Genomic DNA, 26,373 nt, shown 5'->3' with positions numbered 1-26,373 from the left:
TCAGGTCACAGCAAAACACCAAACCCAAGGCAAAAAACAAAAATGTTGATGATTCATTTTTGAGATACAATTTGAACTTATGTCAAGTTGGATGACAATTTAAATGGCCAGTGCAACCAGGTTTTCGCAACTTTGTCCTATATGTTGTTCTCTCTGATATATTTGTTTGTTTTTAAGTGGAATTGTACAAGATTGCAAGATATGTGTTCAATTAATTATGTGCACAGTTTCAAAATGATTTATGATGGACATATTTTTTTCCATCACAAGCAGGGATTTAAACTACTGTAGTGTATTTCATGTGTGGTATGGGATCCTGTAAGGGTTATGTTGCTATTGAGCGTAGCTGATATGTGTCTGTGTAAAGAACATCATACGGTACATATAACACGAGACAAATGATAACAAAACTTACATTACTGTGCGCTGTATACAGCATACCTTTGAACATAGTAAAATACTTGGAGTACATGTTATGGTATTAGTTTCACTTCACTTTACTTCAAAACTTTGATCTTTGGTTTTTACAGGAGATGAAACAGTTATAACACAATTCTCAGTCAGGTGCACTCATTTGGGAAATAGTGAGTGAGCTCTTGGATGTGACAAAGGGACAGGTTGATAGTTATCAGCACTCAGGAGCTATCAATCTATGCTCTGTGTTTTAAGGACTGCCAGGAGAAATGATAAAGATAACTCACCACCAAACCCTGAAGGACAGATGCACTCATAGTCTGCAACCAAGTCAATACACGTGGAATTATTGGCGCAGTACCCGTGGACACATTCATCATGGTTGATTTCACAGTTGAAACCCCCAAAGCCTGAGAAAAAGAAAAATAGCATCAGAATTGGTGCGTGAATGTCAATAAACACCAGACTTGAAAAGATACTAATTGGTATCAGAAGTGATGAAATCTGACACGACTTGTCAATGAAAGCTCATCATATGTTTGCAAATACATACTGATGAGTGGAAAGGAAAAAAAGAAATGCAATTTCTCCCCACTTTCTGCCTTAACAGTTTTTTTTTCCATTCTAATGAATTTTAATTTGCACCTTGGGTGTTTTTTTCCACAATAAAAGGTTAAAGCAATGAAGTAAAAGTGAGTCATTTTTTTCATTCTGTTTCTCATAAACACATTCCACTGCATGGTCACGCTACAAAATGACTATCATTAGCACTGTCACACACCGGAGTTACAGGAGAGCCATGACTAATGCTTAGCTATCAGCACCATCGGTGCAGGTCAAACCCTCATCATTTCTCAAACTGACCATGGAACCAATTTCCATCTCTCTCCAAGTCATAAAATTTGACAATTATTCTGACTTCATTAAAAATGCATAACAGACTTCACCTGCAATCAAGGTTTAGTCAGAGATATTTCACTGGTAAGGTGTCAACTCTACTAAAAAACTACCTGGGATTTATTTCTCGTTAAACTAATGATGCAAGTGAAATTTCTCTTATGTGATCTGAGAAATTTTTTGAATAATAGTTGACCTTATGAATATTTTAATTACTGAAATAATAATAATTATAATAATAATAATAATAATAATAATAATAATAATAATAATAATAATAATAATAAGACTTATTTTAGCATCTTGCAGCCTGTTTCAGTTTTGGCTTTGCTCGGTGTACAGAAACCTGTGGACACTGGTTTGGAAAGTCTTTCAGTTGCAAACTACTATCTGTGCAGTGAAATGTTTTTGTATTCCCCCTCAAAACTTATATACAGTAAAAATCTTTTCAATTAAATTATCTTTCAAACTAACCATGAATCACTGTCACATTAACAGTAAGCCAAAGTAAATGATTACTGTATCACCAATTCAAGTCTCTCTTATAATGCTGAATGTCAAAGTTTGCATAGTGTATTTGATGTGAAATGCCCAAGTGGAATTTTAGCATTTCTATATGGAAATTAGGGTGGATGTGGCCTAATTTATTCTGCAGAAGTTCCAAAGGTATTTTCTTAAGCTTCAATTATATAAACTTTTGTGTACCATTAGAGTTTATATTAAATATGTTCAAATATCTTACAAAGCAACATACAGTTGCTATAAAGGACTCTTTTTCTATGACTTGTAAATTCCCTGGAACTTACCTTCCAAGCACAAACACTGATACTGGTCAAGGTCATCCACACAAATTCCTCCATTCTGACATGGTTTTGATTCACATTCACTGAGATTTACTTCACAAAATGCACCTCCATACCCTGCAGCACATATTAAAGAAGAGAGAAGAATTTCTTTATTTCAGATCTTTTCGCCTGGGTTCATTCCTCAGCCAATTAGGATCAGCATGACTTTGTTTTCACAAACAAAAGCTGGCTTTCAATGCTTGTATTGATTCAAAGAGCTTGCTGAGAACAGGCAGACTCAGCTCACTGGATCATTTAATCATGTTTAATAAGAGCCCATCATTGCCCTCCTGATTTATTACATGAAACAGGCCAAATGCCTTCTTCAAAATCAAAGTCAATCTATACACAGACAGAACTACATCAAATAACATGCATCAGCACACACGTAGGCACACGCCCACAAACATTTGTACACACACAAAAGAAAAGAAACATTTCTGTGTTTAAGTCATTTTACCGCAAGCAGAAAATGGCCTGCATGTGGATTGACCTTAAATTAACCCACAGAAGAATTTGTATGTACAGTGGGTACAATATGAATGTTTCACATAGTCAGCCAAGGTAAAACAGAATATGAGCTGCTCGAGATGCTTTGCACAATTAGATATGTGATAGAAAAAAAAATGTATAAAAGGAACAGTCGCAGCATCTGCTTGGCTGCAGAATAAGCAGTTTCCAGCAAAAATAACAGTGACAAAATACAGAAACAGAAGCCAAACAAAAACAACTGCTGCACAGCAGAAACCTGCATGATGACAAAAAAAAAAAAATCTTATGCCAGAAAGAGCGTTTGATGAAACAAATAATGGGGCTCAAGTAATGTTATGGCACAAAAACATCTTACACTGCAAAGCTGCTCTTTACAAACCATGCGCAAGAAAACAATGCCTCCGTCAAAAAGTCTTAATTCAAAACCCACTTGAAATATGGAAATTAATCTCTGAGTGGTATAGTAGCTAAACATCCAGATTTTCCCCAGCAACCAATTACAAATGATCCTAACGTCTTCTTTAATGTTGAATATTACATTTAAATATAAGCTAGGATTAAATATTGTTTATGGTTTAGATAATGGGTTTAAAAATTACAACTCTGAAAATAGACATATGTAGTTATGTAAAATATAGTGATTTCCCTAAACCCTTGTCGCATTACAAACACAAAGTCCATGTTTTTTTATTTAGATTTGACAGACCAAAATAAAGTAAAGCATAATTAAAAAGTAGAATTAAAAGTATATATATATACAGTACAGACCAAAAGTTTGGACACACCTTTCTAATTCAATGGGTTTCTTTATTTTCATGACTATAAGGCACAAAATCTCACTTATTAACCTGACAGGACACACCTATGAAGTGAAAACCATTTCAGGTGACTACCTCTTGAAGCTCATCAAGAAAATGCAGAGTGTGTGCAAAGTAATAATCACAGCAAAAGGTTGCTACTTTGAAGAAACTAGAATATAAGGGGTATTTTCAGTTGTTTTACACTTTTTTGTTTAGTGCATATTTCCACATGTGTTATTCATAGTTTTGATGCCTTCAGTGTGAATCTACAATGTCAATAGTCATGAAAATAAAGGAAACTCATTGAATTAAAAGGTGTGTCCAAACTTTTGGTCTGTACTGTGTATATATATATATATATATATATACAGTACAGACAGTACAGACCAAAAGTTTGGTCTGTATATATATATATATATATATATATATATATATATATATATATATATATATATATATATATATATATATATATATATATATATTTTCAATTATTGTTAACAATTCAAAGGTGAGAAGAATAAATGAGTAATCAGAACCCAAGTCAATAATTCAGAAGTCACATCTGACTGAAAATGCAGCTGCATTTCTTTCAGAGTATGTCACTATCTGCTTTGCATATTTAGAGAGTGACATTTTTGCATCTTCTAAGTGGTACAAGTTCAGTCAGATTGGAAAAAATTTGTCTGTATCAAAATGTGCTACAATTGAAGTTTCAATTGAATTTAGTTCTGGGATTTCACTGGACCACTCTAACACATAAATATGTTTTGCTAAAGGGTCAATATTTAAGGTTGTTGCCCTGATGTAAGGGCAACAACCTTACATTACAGCAGCAGATGAAAAATATTCATCTGCTGCAATCTCAAGTCTTTTGAAGATTTGAAGAGGTCTTTCTCCAGGATTGACCTGAAAAGTGGTCCATCCATTTTTACATTAACTTTAACTACTTTTCTCTTTATCTTCTGAATAAAAGTATCCCCAAAGCATGATGCTGCCATCATCATGTTTCATTGTGAGTACCATGTCCTCTGAGAAATGCATTTATTGTACTTAATGAAAAAAATTTTAAAAACCATATCTCTTGTTCGTTCCACTTCACAATTAGGCATTCTACCAGGTCCAAATATTTTTATACAATATATAGAATAAAAAGGAAACTTAGCACCAGTTAGCTGCAACTTAGACAAGGATTAAAGTTGATAATCTGAATGCCAAAGCCGCTGACAGACATTTAAACAAGACAGCAATTGAAAGTTTACCCTTGAGAAGTGATCTGGGAAATGCAGCATAGTGGAGGTTGCTTTCATTTACATAAGAAATCACTCACAATCCTTCATTCTGACATATGCCAAGCATAAATGCAACAGGAGTAATGATGTTACAGTTATTGATTGCATTACATGAACTTCTATGCAATAGCCATCCGTTTGAAAAGAGAGGGTCTAGCTGCTCCAGAGTGAATTATGCTTGGCGTGGTAGGAAAAATGTTTTTAGTTCCAGCAGGCTGACAGCATCCAGAAATGAGCAGCATGATTCCCGGTGCATGTGGACGTAGTTCAACATGAAGGGCTCCTTTTATCATAAAGCCTAGACACTCTGCACAGCTCATTCAAGTCTAACCCACTCACTTCTGAGTAATTTCTTTCGGCAACTGATGAGACTCATCCTCTCTGAAAGAAATTAAAACACTCCTGGTCGAATGTAACTGCTTATACAGAGAATGATCATTTTTTGTGAATCAGCAAAGAGGTTTCTTTTCTACACAGAGTGAATTATAGAATCTTGTGAAAACAATGAAAAAATGTGCCAAATGAATACTCCCTGAAGCTACCGTTTGTCCTTTAGATCACCTTATCTTTTCAGTACAGTCAAGTCATCTTTGTCAAGCCTTCAGAGATCACACATACACACACTCCACACACAACTCTACAACACACTCTCCCTTTCACTATTCACCCCTGTTAAAGGTCTCACTCACCTTTTTCACATGTGCAAGAGACATTCTGCCCATCCCTGCTCTCGGTGCATATTAATGTGTGTTCGCTGCATAGTCCAAATGAGCAAAGGTCAATATCCACAGAGCAATCTTTTCCTTTAAATCCTGGAAGCATAGATATAGAAAATTCATGTTAAGACATAAAAATCAAGCCCAGGCAAAGTGAATTAATAAACATAAAAAACATATAGGCCAGCAGCTCATCATCATAGTTGTATGGCTTTATATATTTTCAGCAGATTAATAGTATTGATTCCTTCCTTTTACAATCTACCTGCTATGCAGTATGCTAATTGAGTAAAATCATTGACAACAGCTCACCATATCAGACTGATCTATATCAAATTTATCTAGCACACAAGCTGCATGTCTGCATGTCACCAACTGATCCCAACATCAATATCTAGAGTTAAATAAAGCACAGAGACAGAATGATTGATCATTAATCTAACTTAAATAGACTACTTTGGTTTGTTTTATGTATTTGAATTTAAAATCACAGTATATAATCTTTACACAGACAGTACTACATCAATGTACATTGTGTGTAAATGACTTCCATTTTTTAATTCAAGGGAGTAAATTATCTGCAATTTTAAATAGTGACAAACCCAAATAATTTTGTTTTGGGATAAATTATACATTGGGTGCTATTGTCATTGAATTGGGACAGTATAACATGTAATTTGTTCATGATTTTGTCTCAGTTATAAAATATCAAATTGTTTTAATTGTAGCCTTAAAGAGAAATCAACACTGGCTAAAATTGATCTGAAAGGTTCAAAGCAAAGATCCTAAATCAGACAAAAAAATTATGATTGATGATCTCTAACTAAAATGAATAATTATAACAGCTAAAGTCAACATAAATCTATACAAATCAGATGTCACTAACTAGTAAGAAAACCTTATGAAGTACAAATGTGTAATGCTGGGTTCCCTAGCTGTCAAGAGACTTCATATGACTTCTTACATCCAGGACGGGAACAGCTCTGATGTCAGGAAAAGGAAAAGGGCAGCTAACATCTCTGCAGACAACACACATCTTGGACACAAACTGTTTAGACCTTTACCTTCTCCTGAGTACTGGGTGGTGCTACAGTACCTTCAGGGTGGTGCTACAGAGTGCAATTTGCAAAAATCAGCTGCCGCTGTCTCAGTGATAAACAAAATGAACACCTTACAGACAGAATAGTCAGCTACTCTGCTGTGAAACAAAATAAGAATATTTGCAATGCCACAACAATCATTTTTTTTATTTCTTTATGTATAAAAGTGGCTGGAAATATGTACAATACATATTGTTCCCTTATTTTCATTTTACTTCCTCTAAAGCTTGTGCATTATTACTTTTGTTTGCATGCTGTGAGTGCTTGAAAACTGGAGTCCATTTAGAAAGAAAACATTTTCAATAAGTTATGGGTACATTTACCTTTAAGTTAGCTTAGTTTTTATCACATTGGAACCCAAGTTCAAAGGAGTTTACTTTACATCCTCACATCTATCTAGATGTTTGATGACCTTCCAGTTACCCTTTTCCCATTAGATTATGTGTTGCCTTGACTAGTTAATGGACAGCTATTGCCTCCAACAGGGTGTTTCAGAAGTGTTTAATAACCAATTGTGCATGCAATTCACTTTGAGGTTAATGTTGCATGAAGGAATGTCACTTTTACAGTGTCACCATCTCCGAATGGGACCTCCCTTCTCTATCAGACAGCAGCTAGTGGTTTAGTGCAACAGAGAAGGAGGTTCCACAAGAATTGCCCTTTTGACTTTTTCAGCAAATTCAGATTGCTACCAGATATGAAGTTTGATTTATTTAAATGGTTTAAAGGCCTGGTGTTATTTTGAAAGCTGAATTCAGGTCGGAGTACTAACACTGCCAGGCAAGCTTGTTTTTGAGACCATATCCTGATACAATATTGTTGTTGCTGTATGATTGTTGATAATTTTATTTCTTACCATATTACCAAATTTGGCTAATACCGCTACATACCACCTTATTAGCTAAATTGTTAAATTACTAGTGAACACAAACAGCAAAACATGCTGCAGTGACTCATTGCATTTAGGCATCTAGACAATCTGCTGGAATTCAAAGCAAGTACGGTAATTAATACACTTGTGGAAGCAAAATTTACATTTTTGACACTGAAGTACAAATTAAGGAATTGAGATGGGCAATCTTTGTTGAACTCCTTTGGAAAATGTGTTGGCTTCTGATAAAGGAAAGGTGCAAAGGAAATGATTAAAAGAGAAAAAATAATTAGTGACAAAAAAATTACAAATAAAGATGAAAAATACACAAATAGCTAAAATCTGAAAAAGTTTTTTTTTTCTGTCTGTGTCCCTCTGTGTATGTTTTGCAGGGAGAAGCGTGTAAACCTGGCAGAGCATTTATCTAATTGGATTTCTGAAAGGGACAAAGGAGATCAAAAACACCTGTTTATAAATCTGTCACTGAAATTAAAACAGTAATGGGAGCTTTGCTCACACATCAGTGTTCTGTTTCTGCCAAAATCTAATTTAAACAAGAGGCAGAAAATACTGAAAGTAGATTATTTACTGGGGTCCTGAGATGCATTTTACATTTTCTAAAAACAAAACAAAAAAAAAAATCTTCCGTGTAGTAGAACCTCCATACTGTAAAAGAACATTATGCATCTATAATCAAAAAGGAGAGAAAAAGACAAAATGTTAACTTAGTCTAGATAATAATACAATATATAAAACTTTGGTTAAAAAAATCTTCAAAATCTTGAAACTAATCATCACACCCCAGAATATACAGAGGTTCTCAGATCATTGTTTCTGAATTCTGAGTGTGGCTGTTTGCAACTTACTGTGCATATACAGCAGCAAATGTATTGGCCATTGCAGCATGACATGTTCAAACCAGAAGGCATCAAATATTTTATTATGATAAGTTAAAATAAAACCAGATGCACACAAAGAAAAGCAACACCTCCCTTTGTCATAGCCCATATAGAGACCATGTCTGGAGTCTGTGTTTAAAACAAATGGTAAACACGGACATTGATTTTCACCTTTATTCTAAAAGAGTTTTTTTTCTATATTTTCTTTCTATCTGCAATCTGTAATAAAGATTTATTGCTTCTGTTTTCTTTACATGGAGCTCTACTAAAAGCTTGCATTCAAACTGAAAAGACCAGACTAAACGATCCATTGTTTCTTTGCTATATTTGGAAGTGCATTCTTGACAAAATGCGAAACACTATCAAAGAAAACAAACAATTTGTTAAAAGAAAAAACCTTTCATGTATTCCCGAGATACAGTCACTGATAATTAATAGCGGAGTATTTTTGTAAACATCCTCAATAATGCACAAGTGCACGCTACTTACCAAGAGGACAGTGACAAATGTAGTCATTTATCAGATCCACACATGAGCCTCCATTTAGACAAGGCTGGGACCAACAATCATTTACATTCTGAGAGCACGTCCTTCCTACAGAATAAAGGCAGATCAATTAATAATCTCTAGTTGATGATCAAGGAAACACAGTTAAAAGATGTTATGGAGGAACTTCTTTCCCTGTTGCTGCTATCGAAATTAAATAATAGCTGTTCTGTTTCCATAACCACAATATTCAGAAAACCAGCAAGGAAAAAAAAAGTAATTTCACCCACAAAATGAATTGAACATGAACAGCTGATCAACTCTGATTGCACTGAATCAAAATACAGTTAAATGATTATATATTCATTATGCTGAAGCGTATGCATAAGTGGTGCAACCTCAGTTATAGCATCCTCAAAGCAAATGTTTGATATGGAATAGATTAATGATTTCCCTAACAAAATTTAAAGCTCCACAAGGTTTGGCCTCTAGCAATATTTCAGAACTCGTGGTTCTCTTTGAGCCATGGGGCACCACTTTTCTGTCTGTAATCTTAACTGAAGCGAAGGTATTGGCATTTTTGCCACTATGACCCTATATTCTGGATGAAAATACATGGAACCAACCTAGAGTTCAATGGAACTCCTGATAAACATGCGCACAGAGCATTAAAATACATTAAATGTTATTGCAGCTGCATAATCTCACCTTAAAAATTTGAGAAAAATCCAAGTATACAGGGTCATAGTGGCAAAAATGCCAATACCTTTGGGTGAATTTATTCAAAAGTTCAATGTTAAGAAGTACATTTTCCCTTGTTAACAAAAGCATTTTTTTCTGACATGCATTTTTTAAAATGTTGATCAGCCAATGTGCAAAGTAATTAAGACAGTAATGGAGTCAGTATAAATCTACAAAGCTCAGCAGTAATGAGTGGCCCCTGGGGTAGTCATGTAACCAAAACTCCATAACAATCATTAGACTGTATTTGCCAATTGGTTATTTGGAAACGCGTTCTCTGTCTAACTTTTCTAAATGTAAACATGCGGGTTTTACTACAGCTGGACTTTAATAGAAACTATCGGTTTTCAGATGAGACCAAAGCCTTACAGTCAGATCTGCTGTTCTCTCAACCACAAAGCCTGTGTGACGTAAATTTCACCAACTGTCGATGCTGTCTAGGGTCCGCTAGGGTTCTCTATGGACATGCTGCCCAGATTTTTGTGCAAATGTTGGCACTGCGCCCCGGCAGGGACAATAGTAGTTCCAGTCCAAACACACAGCAGATAAAGAAAGCAACAGGTCAGATCATGAGGAGAAGTAGGATAAACAAAAACAAAGCTTGTTTTAAAGAAACAGAGTGGGGGGAGAGCTGCATTTTTCTCATTGTGGGTTTATTTCTAGGACAACTGGAATACAAAAACTACATTGATAATCTGGTGAGAAATCAATTTCTTCTTTCTTTTGGTTTTTCTTTTCCCTCTTCATCTCTGAGACAAATCAGTATTTAGCATTGCATTATCACCCTTCAAGAAGCTGAAGTCAAAACTATAACTTTGAGTGGATCATAGCGCTTGCTTGTCACCAAGATCCAATAGATTCAAATATAAAAAAAGGTTTGTCAAGCTTTGTCAAGCCCTTTGGACTGTTTGGCAATACAGCTACTTGGCAAGAAACATTTCTCTTGAGATTAGTATCACAAAATATGATATATGGAAAACTACTTCATATCTACTGTTAATTATGTTGGCTCTGTTTCTCTACCAATATCACTGGGAACCATGGTATTATGACCTCTGAAAAAAAAAACAGATTTTGAATAAAGCATGTAGTGCAGTCTACCAGTAAGCTGAAAGTGGGTCACCTTTGATATTTCAGTAAGCTAATTATCCAAAATATATGCAAAAACAACAGAAATGGTTCAGCAGACACAAAATTTGCCATCTTCCATCACAATTTCAGTCCCCAAGTTTAGATTCCAAGGAACAAGCTGAAGAAAACAAAAGTGAAGGCCAATGACTCAGGATGATCTATAGAGGAAGCAATGATGAATTATTAAAGATCTATGTATTCTTCAACTTTTGGAAATGCTATTGAATGGGAATAAGTGCTGTTCTTTTAGCAAATGGGTCTACTTGTATTCCTCCTTTGCCAGGAGGGACAAAAGCAATTAATTATTAAAGACTTTTACATCACAAAATAAATGTATCCACATAAAAACAATATTTCAGTAAAATATTATGGAAATACAAAAAATAAATATAAAAAGAGTCAGAAAACATTAGGAAATTAGGATTATCAAAGAAGAAATTGTAAGGTCAGGTCAAATATCAAAATTCCCAAATTTAATTAGTCTAATTTTAACTTTACTTATTAATTTTATATCTGGGATTGTATTTAGAAATACATTTAGCATGTTTTACACTGGTGAATTTTGCCAAATACTGAAAATTTGTTTTAAAAGTTTAGTTTTTAACAACAAAGGCTACACTATAAAGTCCGACACTTCAACTAACAGCTGTATTAATAGCTGCAAAATGAGCTCGGATTCATATCAGATGGTCTCATACCCTCAAACCCCGGGGGACAGTGGCACCGATAATCACTGATTAGGTCCACACAGGTGGCGCCGTTAGAGCAGGGGAAGCTGTTGCACTCATTTGCTTCCACATCACACAGCGGCCCCTCATATCCCAGCATGCATCGGCAGGTGAAGTTATACCGCTGGTCCAGGCAAACACCATGTTCAGAGCAGTGACTGTCGACACAGTAATCAATGTCCTGCTCACAGTAGACCCCTGTATATCCACTGGGACAAAGGCAACTGGAAACAGATTAAAGAGAATTTCTTAATAGAAGAGTGAGTTAGAAGATTTCTCTTAACCCTAAAGGGAGCGCAGTAAATGTCACAGCTTTTAAAATCATTGACATTCTGGTGCCAGAATGGCCCGAAGACAATCAAGGCTTGAAAACTTACCTGTAACCATCAATCTCGTCCACACAAGTGGCTCCATTTTGACACCAGTGTTGGACACAATCGTTGACATTTATGCGGCAGTTTTGACCAGACCAACCACGTGTACAGATGCACATGTAGCTGCTGGTATTATTCAGCACACAGCGACCTCCATGGGCACACGGCTGTTGATAAAAGATGAATTAGTCAAGCACATGTGTCATTACATCATAGATGCAAATGAAAGCTTTCTTTCTTTTTTTTTTTTTACATTAATGTCACAGATTGAACTGAGCTCATTCTGGTCAGAATCATAGCTATTTTTCACAACGAAAAACCTAATAATTTTTTGCTCCTGGCTCAGTGAAAATGGGCTTCATTACAGCCACATGACACACTCATGAATACTGATTCCCGTTTTATATAGGGCTTCACTCTGTATTCCAGGTGGCATCTACATCATGTCCTACAAGACAAGATCAATGGTCATTGAGAGCTAAAGCTCCTGAGAGCTCCTTGTAACAAAGCAGACACGAGGTTAGAAGCTGCATTTATGGAAAGGGGAAACAAAGGAGCAAAGGAAGAAGTGCCTTATGGGACACAGTTTAATACAGTCATCATGGCCTATGATGTACAAGAGCCAAGGCAAGCCTTGCTCCACAGCAAGTGACCATCCCCATCTGTCATTTGGAGTAGTTCATCTGCTCAAGTGAGACTTTTTATTGACGTAAATGATCAGTTCAGTTACTAACACACAACAAAGTATCACATGCAAAAATACAGATACTGTCAATATTCTATGGCACTCATTCAAATAAAATAATAGAGTAGTCCCGTAAAGCTCCATCCATCATACAGATAAAATTCAAACATCCTGACAATTACACAAGTCAAGCTTTGTCTTTTTTTTAAGATTGTCTAAAAAAACGCCATCATTTCAATCTTAAAATAAAATTTTAAGACATTTTAAGATTGAAAATAAACTATCAAAGTTTCATGTGTTTTAAGACTTGGTTCAGAGGTTCAAAATTATGCGTGAGGTTTTAGTCAGTAGAATATAAAAACATTTCCTAATTATTTAGTTATGACATAAAATGTCTATCTTTTGTCAAAAGACTCAATGAATAGTCACAGTGGCAGTTAATTGCAGAATGGGTCGTTAACTGTTGATATACCTAAGATATTTAGATAAACAATAACAGATTTTAATATTTTTTTGTATGGAAATTTCATGGTGTCTCATTGTTCTTCAGAAAAAAGTAGTATTAAAGCTGTATCATTGGAATCGTACACATAAATATATAAAATATATTTAAAAAATAAAAGTGGGTTCTGATTTTACTTTTTCAATTGATCCGAATCAAGTACATATATTTGTGGGCTAATGTAAAAGATAATAAAAATTATTGGAAAATCATAAGAAATCAGGCAGTAAAATTGTGATCCTCCACAAGCCTGTTTCATCGCTGGGTACAATTCAGAAACCCTTGCAGGTAGAAGGTTCATCTGTTCTTATAAATATTAGGTGCAAGTATAAACAGAATGTAAATGTCCAGTCATTGATCTAATATAAAAAAGAGATATGTGCTGTGTCCCAAAAATAAAAAGTTTTGGTCAAAAATATTGAGACTATTTCAACTCCCAAACAGAAGAAAATTTAAAAAAGCAAAGGTACACACTGATGCTAGACATTTTCCATTGAAAGTGAAAAAAATACCTGTATTAACATGGGCTGAAATGCCACTGAGCGACAAACCAGACATTACTCCAAAAGAAACATAAAAACAGATTATAGTTTGAAAATGCTCTAATGGAAAAACTTCAATATTTAGTGACATGTCTTGTGTTTTGCTAAAACTAAAACAGAAGTGTCTGAGCATAATGAATATTGTTACAGTTGGAGAAAAGAGGATGCAGCTGGCAAGTCTGAGAACACCATTTCAGCTGTAAAGCACATGAAGGACTGAAATTCACAAAAGAGATGGCATCATGTGGAGATAACATTATGTGAAGATACTCAAATAACATCTTGAGCCATCAGCCAGGAAGGCACAGCTTTGTCAAAATATATATATATATATATTTTTTTAAACATATGGGCTCTTTGCACCTCAGCTTCCGCGTTCGGGGAAAAGCGGCTCGATTGTTTCCGATCTATTGAAAATGGCACTTTACACTGGGTGTTTGCAGGGCTTCTCCAAGGTAACAATTAATGATGTACATCGATCCGAAGCCCCGACAAGTAAGCTGGAGAAAAATTTTAAGATGTACGCCTCGTTATACGTTCACAGATGCGAAGGTGAGTTTTACTTTCTTTAATTTGTGGCCAACATTAGCTTTAGCTTATGCTAGTAGGCAATATTCTCTGACATTTTTCTTGTAAAAATGTGCTATTTAAGTATCTAAACATTTTTTATCCATTCCAACGGACAATGTTTTTACCATATTTTCAAGTATATTACCTGCGTTTGCTTCTGAAGCATGAGGAACAACAACCCCATAGCTTAACAGTAGAGCAGCTCTGGTGTCAGAGTTCTAGTTCAGCTGACTGTTCAGGTTCAAAGTTGTTGCTTTTAGAAAAATATGGCCATGTTCCTTAAGGTTTCCATGTTATTTGCTTTATTAGTTTTGCATGCTTCTTGTGAAGCAGGACGGTGTTTACAGCAGTGTGTACAGGCGGATCAGTTGCTCGGCTGTCTGGCTCTGGTCTGCTCTCTCGTTCCCATACACTTGCTCTTTCAGGCTCAATACAGAAGCGATTCCATGGAAATAACACAAGAGGCTCCTTTACCTTCTTCTTTAGGCTGAAGAAGCTGATCCGGAGTGAAGTGAAGGCTGTAAACTTTGCTGTGCGGCGTTAGCTTTAACTGGGAGCAACGGATATTTACAAGCCACCGTCTTCTTAATTCAGGACCGCTTGGAAATCCATGAAAACTTAAAAGCCCATTATATTAGGAAGACTACAAAGTGCATAGTATTGTTTTATTTGCGTCTGAAATACGACTTTGTCTTTTCTAGCTGTCATGGTAACTCCAAGCGGAAAAAAGAGAGCCGCATTTGCGCATGCGGTTGTGACGTCAGCGCGGCATTTGCAAAGAGCCCATTGGGCAGAAGCACACAGCCAATTTACTTATAACACTGGATATCAAGAAGTTTGCTTTAGAAGTAAAATATTCTTAATTAGGGTTTGGTGTCCATCAAAATGCCTCGATCACAATCCTAAAGATAATCTGTCCCCATAACTGAAAAGGTCCATGTGAGCATAATGGCCTACAAACCTGACTGCTACAGCAGTCAAAAAGAATAGAGCAAAATTCCAGCAAACTACTGCAAGGTTAGTTAAAATGTTTGACCCAAGTAATACACATTGGAGGACGACTGGACCAAATACTAAAGGATTTACGTCTATTTCTACAGCTAAGGAAAGTAAAAAAAAAGTGAATATAGATTATCTAGCTCATTATTGCATTTAGAAATAATTTTGGTAAGCCAGACTGACAAAAAACTGTACCTACCTGAAGATTTGTAGGACAGGGTATACGGCAGGTGTATTCAAGGCCATAAGGGAGGTCCAAACACTGAGTTCCTGATTGACATGCAGTGTCTGGTAGGGAACATGCATCTATGTCAATTTCGCAATTTTTTCCCTGAAAACCTGCAAGACGAAGATAAAAAAAACATGAAATCTTTCTGCATGCAATACTTTGGAAGCAAAAATAGATCTGAAATCAGTACCACTAACCCATCTTTAATTCATGTTGATGCACCAGACCTGCTCTTCTATATATTTAATAAACAAGGCCAAAAGTGGTGCAACTGAGGAGGACTGGCCCCATTTTAAAGCATCTCCCTCCACTCAACCACAGTGCCCCACTGAATTTGTAACTTTCTTCAATGTATCTTGCAATTAAATATTGAAACACTAGTGGTGAGCCTTTTATTTCTTGTTCACCTTTATCCTTTTTTCTTATTAGTCTTATATGCATTTAAAATGAAAGTAGATTTTTTTTTATTCTTGCACAAAAATAACTACACAAAAGAAGATACATAACAATAACAGTACTGGGCTCAGGTTGTCTTGCTGCATGACCTACTTTTTCTTAAGTTTCCCTTTACAAACAGATGCCCTGACATTTTCCTTCAGAATTTGGTGTTTTCATTCATAATTAATTGTCCTATTAATTATGGAAACCCACCCTGGCCCAAATGCAACAAAAATAATCTTAAACCATGGCATTATTGCCACCATGTTACAAAGACAAGTGAAGTTTTCAATGCCCTATTTGGAGAATTTTTAAGCTTCTCTTTTAAAAATATTCTTTGTTTGTACCTCAAGAACATTTATTGTGATTAATAATTATATATATTTTTTTCTGTTTGTAATCAGAAAGTTGTTTTATTTCAGTATTTCAGTTAAAAAGTGAAAGTCATAGATTGAACACTGTAATACAGTGTATATTCCAAGCTGCTATGTCTGTTAATTTTGATGATTATGGCTTAAAGCCAATGATAACCCAAGTCAACTCTTAGAAAAGTATAAGATTAGAAAAGAGAAATAGAAAAAGTGATGAAAGTGATGCTATTGAAAGAGATTGGTTAAGATTCACACAATCTGGACATAAATATTTCTGTATTAAAATCTCGGTTGATCTTATATAGCATTCAAATGTTCTAAGAAACTTAACTTGCACTTTATTTCGCTCTGAGCCATGATCATTAAATCATCAGAAATAACTAGTTGAAATACATTTCCCTGCGCATAATGAGAATAACTGTAGAATATAAGCCTTTCTCTTTTTTAATTGCTGAAATGAATTAAGTTTTCAGCTATATTCAACTTTATTGAGATAAACTTGTATGTGACCGTTTTCACTTAAGCAATAAAATGCCCCATAATGAATTCAGAGCAAGTCAACATTGTGCTTTAGATGAGTAAACAGCAGATACACTGGGGTGTTTTCAGCTTAACAAAGTACATTCAGCAGCAAAGCACATTATGATTCCACCCATGCTTTGTGACATTTCCTTGTACTGTCATACAGACCAGCACTCAAAAGAACTACTTTTTTAAATTACACAGTTGACTCCAATATAAGACACTGCAGATGAGGCATAGAAGCAACAGCTTAGGTTTTCAAAGATAACAGATGAGATTTAGTAGCAACTCTGGAAGACCGAGGCGTACACTGTGGCATTTTCTTACCATGAATCTGTGGCCGCATATAGTTCCAGTTTGCTCAGGGAGTTAAGGATTCATGATCAGGGATTCCAGTAGGCAGTTTCAGAAGGAGCTCAAAGAAAAAATCCACCCTGAGCTTCAGATACACCAAGAAAGGGAACAGCTTGTGTGAATATCTACTGCAGGTTTAAAATAGTAGATACTGCAAATGTAAGCATTAAATTTGGGATTTTTAAAAAATCACTGGCATATTCTATGATCTATACAGTGGGGAAATAAGTATTTGATACAGCACTATTTTTTTTTCAAGCTGCCTCACAAAGAATGAAAATATGTACTTTTCATCATAGGTACACCTCAACTAGAGAAACTAACGAGAAAAAATCCAAAAGAATCACTTTGTATGATTTTAAATAATTAATTTCAATTTTATTGCATAAAATAAGAATTTAACCTCCTACCAATCAGCAGGCATTTTTTCTCTCAGAGAGCTGTTAGTTTGTCTTTGAGCAGTCCTCCTCTACTTCACTCATTACCTGTATTAATTGCACCTGTTTATGCCTGTATAAAAGACATGTCAACACTTTCAATCAATGACATTACACCATAGGTAAGACCAAAGAACTATCTCAGAACACCAATCGTGGACCTGCACAAAGCTGCTTAATGAACTACAGGGACAACAGGCAAACAGGTTGGTGAAAAGGCAACAACTGTTAAATTATTAGAAAATGGAAGAAACTCAAGATGAGTGTCAGTCTCCCTTGGACTGGTGCTCCATGAAAGATCTCACCTCACAGATTATCAATGATCATGAGAAAGATGAGGGGTCAGCCTGGAACTAAACGTGTGGACTTAGTCAAAAACCTGAAGAGAGATGGTTCCATAGGTTCAGAGGTTACCATTAATGACTACACTGTACTGAATTAAAATCCTGAAGCACATGCAAGGTCTTCCTGCTCATGCCAGCATAAGTACAGACTCTCCTGAGGTTTGCCATTGACCATCCGGATGATCCAGAAGATGTATGGGAGAACGAAGACAAAGGATGAGTGCAAGCCCAAGAGAAAACAGTGTCAACTGGGAAGCATGAGGGTGTAACTTTGTGTTTTGGGAATGATTTTTGCAAAGGGGACAGGAAAACTGTACTGCATTGAGAAGAGGATGGATGGGGTCATGTATCCCGAGATTGTGCCATGTAAGTGAACTGGAAACTCAAAATTCCCTGGAGCTATGACTTTGTTTCTTGTTATTGTGTGTAAGTGCTGACATCATCTTGTCCAAGCTGTCTTTTAACTCAGCACATCCTTATATAAGTTTACCCATGTGAAACTGTGACATGCTGTTGTTCTGATTGCATTGGACAACCAGGGCAAAATGTGGTGTTATCTCCGTATGCTTATCATTGCTCTTTCAGAAATTGAAAAACCCAATTCCATAAGCATATTTGTTGTTAATGTGAACAGATTTGGACTACAATGATAAGTTCTTATGCAGCTCTAGATAACCCTGAACCACATAAACCATTCAAGTACACTTCGAGCTTTCATAAGCAGTCTTTCAAACTAAATAGAAGTACAACAACGGCAGCTCATGGGTTTATGAAAACACACCACTACTTCTGAATGCTCCCTTCATTTGCTGTAATATTACAGCAAATAAACAATTAACAAAATGTGATAAAGTTGCATTCAAAATAAGGGAAATCCACTTATACTAACCAGATCAATCACTGTTTTGATTAGAAATTATGTTTCTATGTGGCAAAAAGCACATTACCTTACCACAGTGATGAATTGTTGTTGTAGATTAATAGAAACCCAACCGAGTTAACAGTCATGAATGAACCCATGTAATTGAATCACTGAAAAAAGATGCTTTAAAAGCAAGGTGGAGTTCAGTTGATGGGGTCACTCATTCTGTGAAAAAACAGGTATTAAATAGGTGGCTCTTATTTGCAGACAAAGACAGTTAATGCTCCCTCATAAAATCAAGTGGAGAAAATGATACACTGTCCTGCTCAAATGTTTCAAAATGGGGAAAAATGAAAAGATGGAAAACTACCATTTCAGTGGAACAAAGAATACTTAAAATGGCAGGAATTAGCAAATGATCAGCTCCAAAGTGATCAACGATGGGTTACTATTTTCTGCTAGTACAGTAACAACTGGAAGATGTCACGGACAAAAATTGCCAGAGGAAGTTGCCCAAAACACTTTGACTGACCAAAAGAAAATAGTGTAATATTTTACGGACTGATGGGAAAAAAGTTGGTATTTTTGGTCTTGAGGCAAAAGACTGAATTCAAGCCAACATTTATTGTGAAGAATGGTGACTTGATATTATGCTATGGGGATGTTTCTCATAAATTATGCCAATTTATCTCATAAAAGCGATCATTGATGAGTTTGTATGCAAGAGAATACTTGAAAAGTTCACAGAACACTATGCATAAAAGAAAAATATATTGTTTTTATTCACTTTCTGTTCAGTAATAACAAATTTGTAAAATTTTTATTTCAGTTTACATTTGGAATTAAATGTGCAATGTACCTGATGAACTGTGTACATGAAGAATTTTATCTATATTTACTCTCTCTCTAATAATTTCCTATTATTTCCTATTTAGCGGAATGGGAAACAGGAAATGGGAAAGTAAAAAAGAAGGGAAGATGAGGGAAAAGTTCTGAATTAAAGTTTTCAGCTGTATAAAGCCACTTCCCCAGCCACTTCTTCTAGCTCCTCCCCCGGAGGAGCTAGAAGAAGTGGCTGGGGAGAGGGAAGTCTGGGCCTCCCTTCTGAAGCTGCTACCCCCGCGACCCGACCTTGGATAAGCGGAAGAAGATGGATGGATGGAGCTGTATAAAGGACAGATATCTTCTCCCGATCTGTCACTAAATCACATGCCACCCCTTTACTCACTTTTTTCCCCCCCAACATATTGCTATCATTTTAATCACAACTGTATGTCATCCCCATTGAGGTAGTACTTTATTGTTTAACTACACAAGTGTGAGCACAGTTTTACTACCACCAATATTTAGGTTTTTTCCACAAACCAAGACTAAAAACAAAATAAGAGTAGGAAACTCTTGAGTGAAGATCTTTTGGGTTTTTGGTTTATATGTAAAGTAATGTTGCAGCTCATTGGACAAGGGCAGTTTTCTGACTTACTGCTCACTAGTGCCTAAAATCTTCTGCATGTCTTCTATCTGCTTATATTTAGAGGAAGAAAATGAGACTCAGCCACGGAATTAAAAAAGGAAGTAAAATCCAATTACCCTGAAAGGAATACAGTGCCTTGAGCAGGTATTCATGGCATTTAACTTTTTCACATTTTTGTTGTATTACATAATAAAAAACATACAAAAAGTAGCAAATGATTGAAAAGTAGTAAATTATACTTTTTTCATTTTTAATTTTGCAGATCTAACATTTCTGGAAGAGTGGAAAGAAGCTATTGCTAAAAAGAGTATGTAGAAAATCTGGCATTTGGGTAGGCAAGGATTCATGTTGGGCATTGTTTCTTAACCCTGGTCCTCAGCGCCGACTGTCCCACATGTTTTAGGTGGGTCCCGTTGGGCCCTGAGGACCAGAGTGGAAAAGCACACTTGGAAGAAGTTCTGGTTAGATAAGACCAAAATTTTACTTTCTGGCTTGAGTGCAAAAAAAAAAACTGATAGAAAGCAAACACATCACCTTGATGAAACCAGAACCATCCCTTTGCTGACTCACGGTGGTGGCAGCATCATGCTGTTGGAGGGATTTTTTATTTATTTTTTTGGCAGGAAAAAAAACCTGTTAGTAGTTGATAAGAACATGGATGCCAAATACGGACCAATACATGACAGAAACCTGTTAGAGGCTTCAAAAATTATAAAAAAATTGCTGATGATTTGTTTCCCCTGAACACTGAAATGGTTACAATCAAAGTATATTCAAATGGTCCAGTCATCTAAAACATAAATCCAGTTTTGAATCTCTGATCAAACTTAGTGTACACAAATGCTTTCCATCCAATGCTACTCTAAAAATAAGATTGAATAAAAATGTAAGTTTCTAGATGTGCATTGCTTGTAGAAACACCCCAAAAGATGTGAAGCTATAGCTGCAGCATAATATTTTAAAGTAGTAACTATGGAGGTACAGCACACATTAATATTTTAAATGGACCTTACCAGAGGGGCCGTTTTTCATTGGCTGATGCCCATTTTACGTGGTCACGTGCGTGGCCGTCTCACAAACACACCGTTAGCTTCCTGTTAGCTAAGTACAGCATAATGGCAGAACTGATACAACTTCTACACCTTGAAGCCTGTCTGCTACACAGTCTTACGTTAGCTAAACAGATCAATATGCAATCTGTACTGTATCTGACATACACCAAAGATTTTATTTTAGCAGAAAAGGCTTTGGACTAAACTGTTACTCGTGTTAGCCACGTTAGCACCAAGTACAGCTAGTCAATCAACCATCGCTGTGTTCAGGGAAGCGCTGATTAATAATCGAGAAATAAATATCAAACCTGGAAACTTGATATCGTAACGGACTGAATGTTATGTTTTTAACGTAATCTTTGCTCATCTTGCGGGGCGCAGGCGGTTGCCACAGTAACAGGTGTGCTTAAACTACAAAGAGAGAGAGAGAGTAAAAAGGTAGGAGTGGTTTTGAGTTGATCACCTGTTCGGGTTATTTTATCTTTGTTTACCTTTGCTGTGGCGCATTACAGCTGCTGTAGTTTCTAAACGTTGGACTAATTACCGTCTACCGTCAAGCGGGCGCTGTACTGGTCCGTCGTGGTGAAGAGAGAGCTGAGCCAAAAAGCAAAGCAAAGCTCTCGATTTACCGGTCGATCTACGTTCCCACCCTCATCTATGGTCATGAGCTTTGGGTCATGACCGAAAGAACGAGATCGCGGATACAAGCGGCCGAAATGGGTTTTCTCCGTAGGGTGGCTGGGCTCTCCTTTAGAGATAGGGTGAGAAGCTCAGTCATCCGGGAGGGACTCAGAGTAGAGCCGCTGCTCCTTCACATCGAGAGGAGCCAGTTGAGGTGGCTCGGGCATCTGGTCAGGATGCCTCCTGGACGACTCCCTGGTGAGGTGTTCCGGGCACGTCCCACCGGGAGGAGGCCCCGGGGTAGACCCAGGACACGCTGGAGGGACTATGTCTCTCGGCTGGCCTGGGAACGCCTTGGGATTCCCCCGGAGGAGCTGGAAGAAGTGGCCGGGGAGAGGGAAGTCTGGGCCTCCCTTCTGAAGCTGCTACCCCAGCAACCCGACCCCGGATAAGCGGAAGAAGATGGATGGACGGATGGATGGACTAATTACCTCGTTCGTTTGTGAGTTTGCGTCATTCACAACAAACATCAAATAGAACAAATATATTTCATACACAACAAATGGCTTCTACCGTGGTAATTATGTGAAATTAAATTAATTATATCCCAACTTCAGAAGATTTGCCTTTACCTTTACAGAGCTCTTTGGTTCCTCCTATCAGTCTGTAGCTTCTCGTATTGAGGTCATCAAACCAAATGTCAGATCTACCATAACTGACTGACAAATGCTGGCCTCAGGTTTGCAACCAGTTTGTGACTGAGAAACCAGTAACCTGCTCCCAGATGATGGCATGAACTTGTTAGTTCCTTTGTCCATTGTAGTAGCTGACATATTGTGAAAATCCGGTAGAAATGATGCATTAATCGAGTCATGTTTACATAGAAACAACGCGCTACGAGGGTTTGCTTGTGAGACTTGCGGTCACGTGGGTCAGTTGGGGGCGGAGCTTGGTAAGGTCCATTGTTAAAATTATAACATTATTACTATCCCTTATTGTTTGAAGTGTTTGGTTATATTTTAAGATCCAATCAAAAAAGAAAAAAGCTATCAGTTGCTAGTCATACACCAAAATAAAAAAAAAAAAAAAAAACAGAACTGGTTGGACTAAATAGGATGCAAGTAAGTGCAAAGACTAATATGAATTAAATTGAACTTTGTGCACACTTAGAATTCTGCTGGCAAAAACAAATCACCTCTGGTTCTCAATCTATAGTGAGATAGCCAGAAGGGCCCTGGATGACGATCTTAGCCCAAATTAACAGCAGACATGTTTAAATAGTACTGCTGCCAAGACTAATATTATCTGAATGTTACTGCAACACTCCCAATGTGAAGATAGCTCAGCATACCTGTAGGGCATTGACATATATAGTCTCCAAGTAAATCAGAACATGTGCCATTGTGCTGACATGGGTTGGAATCACACTCGTTGATCTCGGACTCACACGCTGCTCCTGGAAAGAGAGATTCAAACATTATGCTCACCAATATAATAATATTTTATCACTGTATTTACAAAGCAAAACTAGTTGTCTTTATATTGCCTAAAAAAATAAAATAAAAATCAGCTCCCAGGACATTATTTACTTGTACACAGGAACAAAACCTGAATTATTGTGGTAAATAAAAGATTCAGTCTGGAATAAATGATTGAGTAAAAAGATTGATTGTGATAATGCTTAAATTGAATTTGTCCTTGCATAGATTTGGCCCAAAAGTAGGAACAAACTGCAAGTCAGTTTTAATAGTTTATTGCAGCTAAAAGCCAAAATATGCAAGCCAGCATTACTGTCTAATCACTTTGGCAGACACAAACAAATGTGGGTGGCAAATTAATTTATTTTAACCTATGTAAAAAAAAAAAAAAAAACATGTGTGTGCTAGTTTTATCAAAATGTTGTTCCAGAACAATCCTTATCAGATTATTAAGCTTAAAACTCTGTATTTTATGCAATGTGTTTCAAGTTGTAATGCTATAACTCCATGCTATAATTTGGGTGTCTAGCTAAGAAAATGAACATTTGACAACACAGTCTGAGCAACCCAAATATGTTGGGGATGCAGACTGCTTAGTCTGCATAAGCTACTGCAGCATAAAACTATCTGAATTTATGAAAGTCAACAATATTTATTTAGTAAAAACAATATAATGCACTACATAAATATATCATAATACAACAAATGATGCATTAACATTGGTCTTGGTTTGGATTATCACATCCATTCAATATTTTTTTTAAGAAAGAAAAAGAAAATCACTAGAACCCAGTCTAGTTTGAAATGATTGCCAACTAGATTGATGATCAATTTGCCTAGTGAAACATACTACGAATCTACATGGTGTAGTAGATAGCGGTGTGATTTATTTACGCCATGACACGTTTTTTGTTTTTTTTACCAGGCGGTATTATCATGAATGATATGATATGGCCCAGTCCTAATTGTTATTCACGTAGCCTGGGGTTGATGACACATGTCCTATAGTCCATGTGTCCTTGTATCAAGGGTTATAACTAAAACACACTTAACTGCATGAGTACAATTCACCAAGAAACTGTGGGAATTGACTAAATGTGGCTTGTCGATAAGAAAAGAGAAGTAATATATCAGCACATACTTGATAGACACAACTTATAATTACAGGATATCATGCAGATTGCTGAGGCATAATTATCTAACAGGTAAAAAAATATATTTTCTATATAGCAATAATGAAAATAATACAAAGTGAAAAACAGTAATTATAAAAACATAAGCTAAGTTAATGTGTTAATGTATTGTAAAAAGCAAAGCCATTTAAACTGATTGAGGTAGAGTAATACATTCTAAGATATGCTTAGAGATACGGTTCATAAGGGTTGTGAGAGTGAAGGGTTAAATTAAATGGGCCTTTCTATGCTGCACGGCTTGAAATACCAAACCTGAGATCCCAAGATGTCAGAAAATGATGAATTCTATCAGTCACTAAGAAAGTGCCATGGTGCAGGAGACAATTTTCCATTACAGAAGTGGCAACAGATTCCAGCTTTGAACAGAGAAGATAAAAAGCTTTGTTCATGTAGTGCTATGTAAAGGCTTATGTGATTGACAGTCGAGTGTGTCAGGGCTTACAGTTAGATTGTGAAGCACACTACTAGCCAAAGGCTGAGAGCACTGTATGGATGGGGGGAAAAGTACTGACTTGTTTAAGCAATCCTCAACTAGAATCAAAACCAGTATAAATACATTTCTCTCCACTACATCATTTATGACATACTTTATGTGATATGCAGAAGTTGAATGAAAAACAAAGTGACACAGTCAAGGCTTTAAATGGGTTTCAAACACAACGTCCTGTAATACCCTACAAAAACTGAAGAATGAGAGAGATGAAAACCAATTCATGTCAGAGGCTGAATGAAAAAAACAGAAACTCTAAATATAAAACATAACTAAACATGGATCCAAATAGCTGTAAATGTCTCATCAGAAATTTTCCTCTACATACATTCAGAGTTTCCTTGACTGGCACACAAGTCAGCTACCTGCTTGCTTCTTATACTCTGGCTTCATTTTGCCACCAGGCCCGATGAAAATCTCTCAGACAGAACCAATTTTCTGACTGCAAGCCTACAGAAAGGGTAAACTGGCCAATGGCCAGTACTTCAATGTACTTTATACTACATTCAGTCATTCACATTGTTCCGCTGATGGTAGTAAGCTACAGTTTAGCTACAGCTGCATTGGAGCAGACTAAAAGAAGCTAAAGTAATACTAGTGTTGCTACCACTTAGTTAATGAAGTATAGAACTCCAGTGATGCCAAAATTTCCGATTTTTTGGTCATGGACCAAGAAAAAAATAACCTATGATTTGGACCAACTTGTAATACTGCTCCATAAGTCATAATGGAAGCCCTATCACCTTGTAAAAAAAGGGGTCAGGCATCCACAAAAATGATAATTGATGTTTATGTTTTTATTGTTTTGTTAATCCATATTTAGGTTATGCTGATAAGACCGAGCAGGAATGGATAGATGAATTATGCTTTTATCTGCAGTAACACAGGTGCTGCTTCAGTCTGTTGTTAGAAAAAAGAACTTAGTCAAAAAGAGAAGCTTGTAATTTATTGGTTCCTCACAGTCACCTATGTTCAAATTAGCTTCTACCATTGGGTGGCCAGTCACAACCTTACAGAAAGAAGAGCTCATCAAGTGGGAGGGTGGAGTAAAGCAGCAGTTCCCCTGGATTCAAAGAAGTCGGTTATGGTGGTTTGGGACTCGGATCAGGATGCCTCCACATGCCTGGGGCAGGCCTACAACATGCTGGAAGGACTACATAGCCTTCCTGGAATGGAAATGCCTTGGGATCCCCCAGAAAGAGTTGTACAATGTTACAGGAGAGAAGGATATGTGGATTTCCTTCCTGGACCTGCTTTTTCCATGGCAGATCTTGGATATAAGGTTAAACGGATGAAAGTCCTAATCTTCCATTATTGGTAATAATCAACAATTTCTGTCCTTTTAGAGGCTAAATTAGCAGACAGAACAAGACTTAACTGGACCTTTTATGCTAGTTAATAGAGTCTTTTTTTTTTTTTTCCTCCGA

The 26,373-nt window shown here is 36.4% G+C and overlaps 1 protein-coding gene across 1 annotated transcript in view; it reads right to left on the bottom strand.

Annotated features, from left to right (window-relative positions):
* The window catches only part of eys (eyes shut homolog (Drosophila)), a 178,783-nt gene that overhangs the window by 128,365 nt on the left and 24,045 nt on the right, over nucleotides 1–26,373 (bottom strand). The window contains exons 8-15 of the mRNA XM_023327993.1: nucleotides 23,137–23,241; nucleotides 15,284–15,423; nucleotides 11,790–11,953; nucleotides 11,383–11,636; nucleotides 8,816–8,920; nucleotides 5,430–5,552; nucleotides 2,118–2,231; nucleotides 702–824 (exon numbers count right to left, since the gene is read on the bottom strand). Of these exons, the coding sequence (XP_023183761.1) occupies nucleotides 702–824; nucleotides 2,118–2,231; nucleotides 5,430–5,552; nucleotides 8,816–8,920; nucleotides 11,383–11,636; nucleotides 11,790–11,953; nucleotides 15,284–15,423; nucleotides 23,137–23,241 (1,128 nt within the window). The remainder of the gene's footprint in view (nucleotides 1–701; nucleotides 825–2,117; nucleotides 2,232–5,429; nucleotides 5,553–8,815; nucleotides 8,921–11,382; nucleotides 11,637–11,789; nucleotides 11,954–15,283; nucleotides 15,424–23,136; nucleotides 23,242–26,373) is intronic.

The sequence above is a fragment of the Xiphophorus maculatus genome, chromosome 22 (genome assembly GCF_002775205.1).
Source record: "Xiphophorus maculatus strain JP 163 A chromosome 22, X_maculatus-5.0-male, whole genome shotgun sequence".
NCBI lineage: Eukaryota > Metazoa > Chordata > Actinopteri > Cyprinodontiformes > Poeciliidae > Xiphophorus > Xiphophorus maculatus.
Note: the sequence above shows the minus strand (reverse complement) of the source record. Positions and strands in the feature narration are given on the sequence as shown.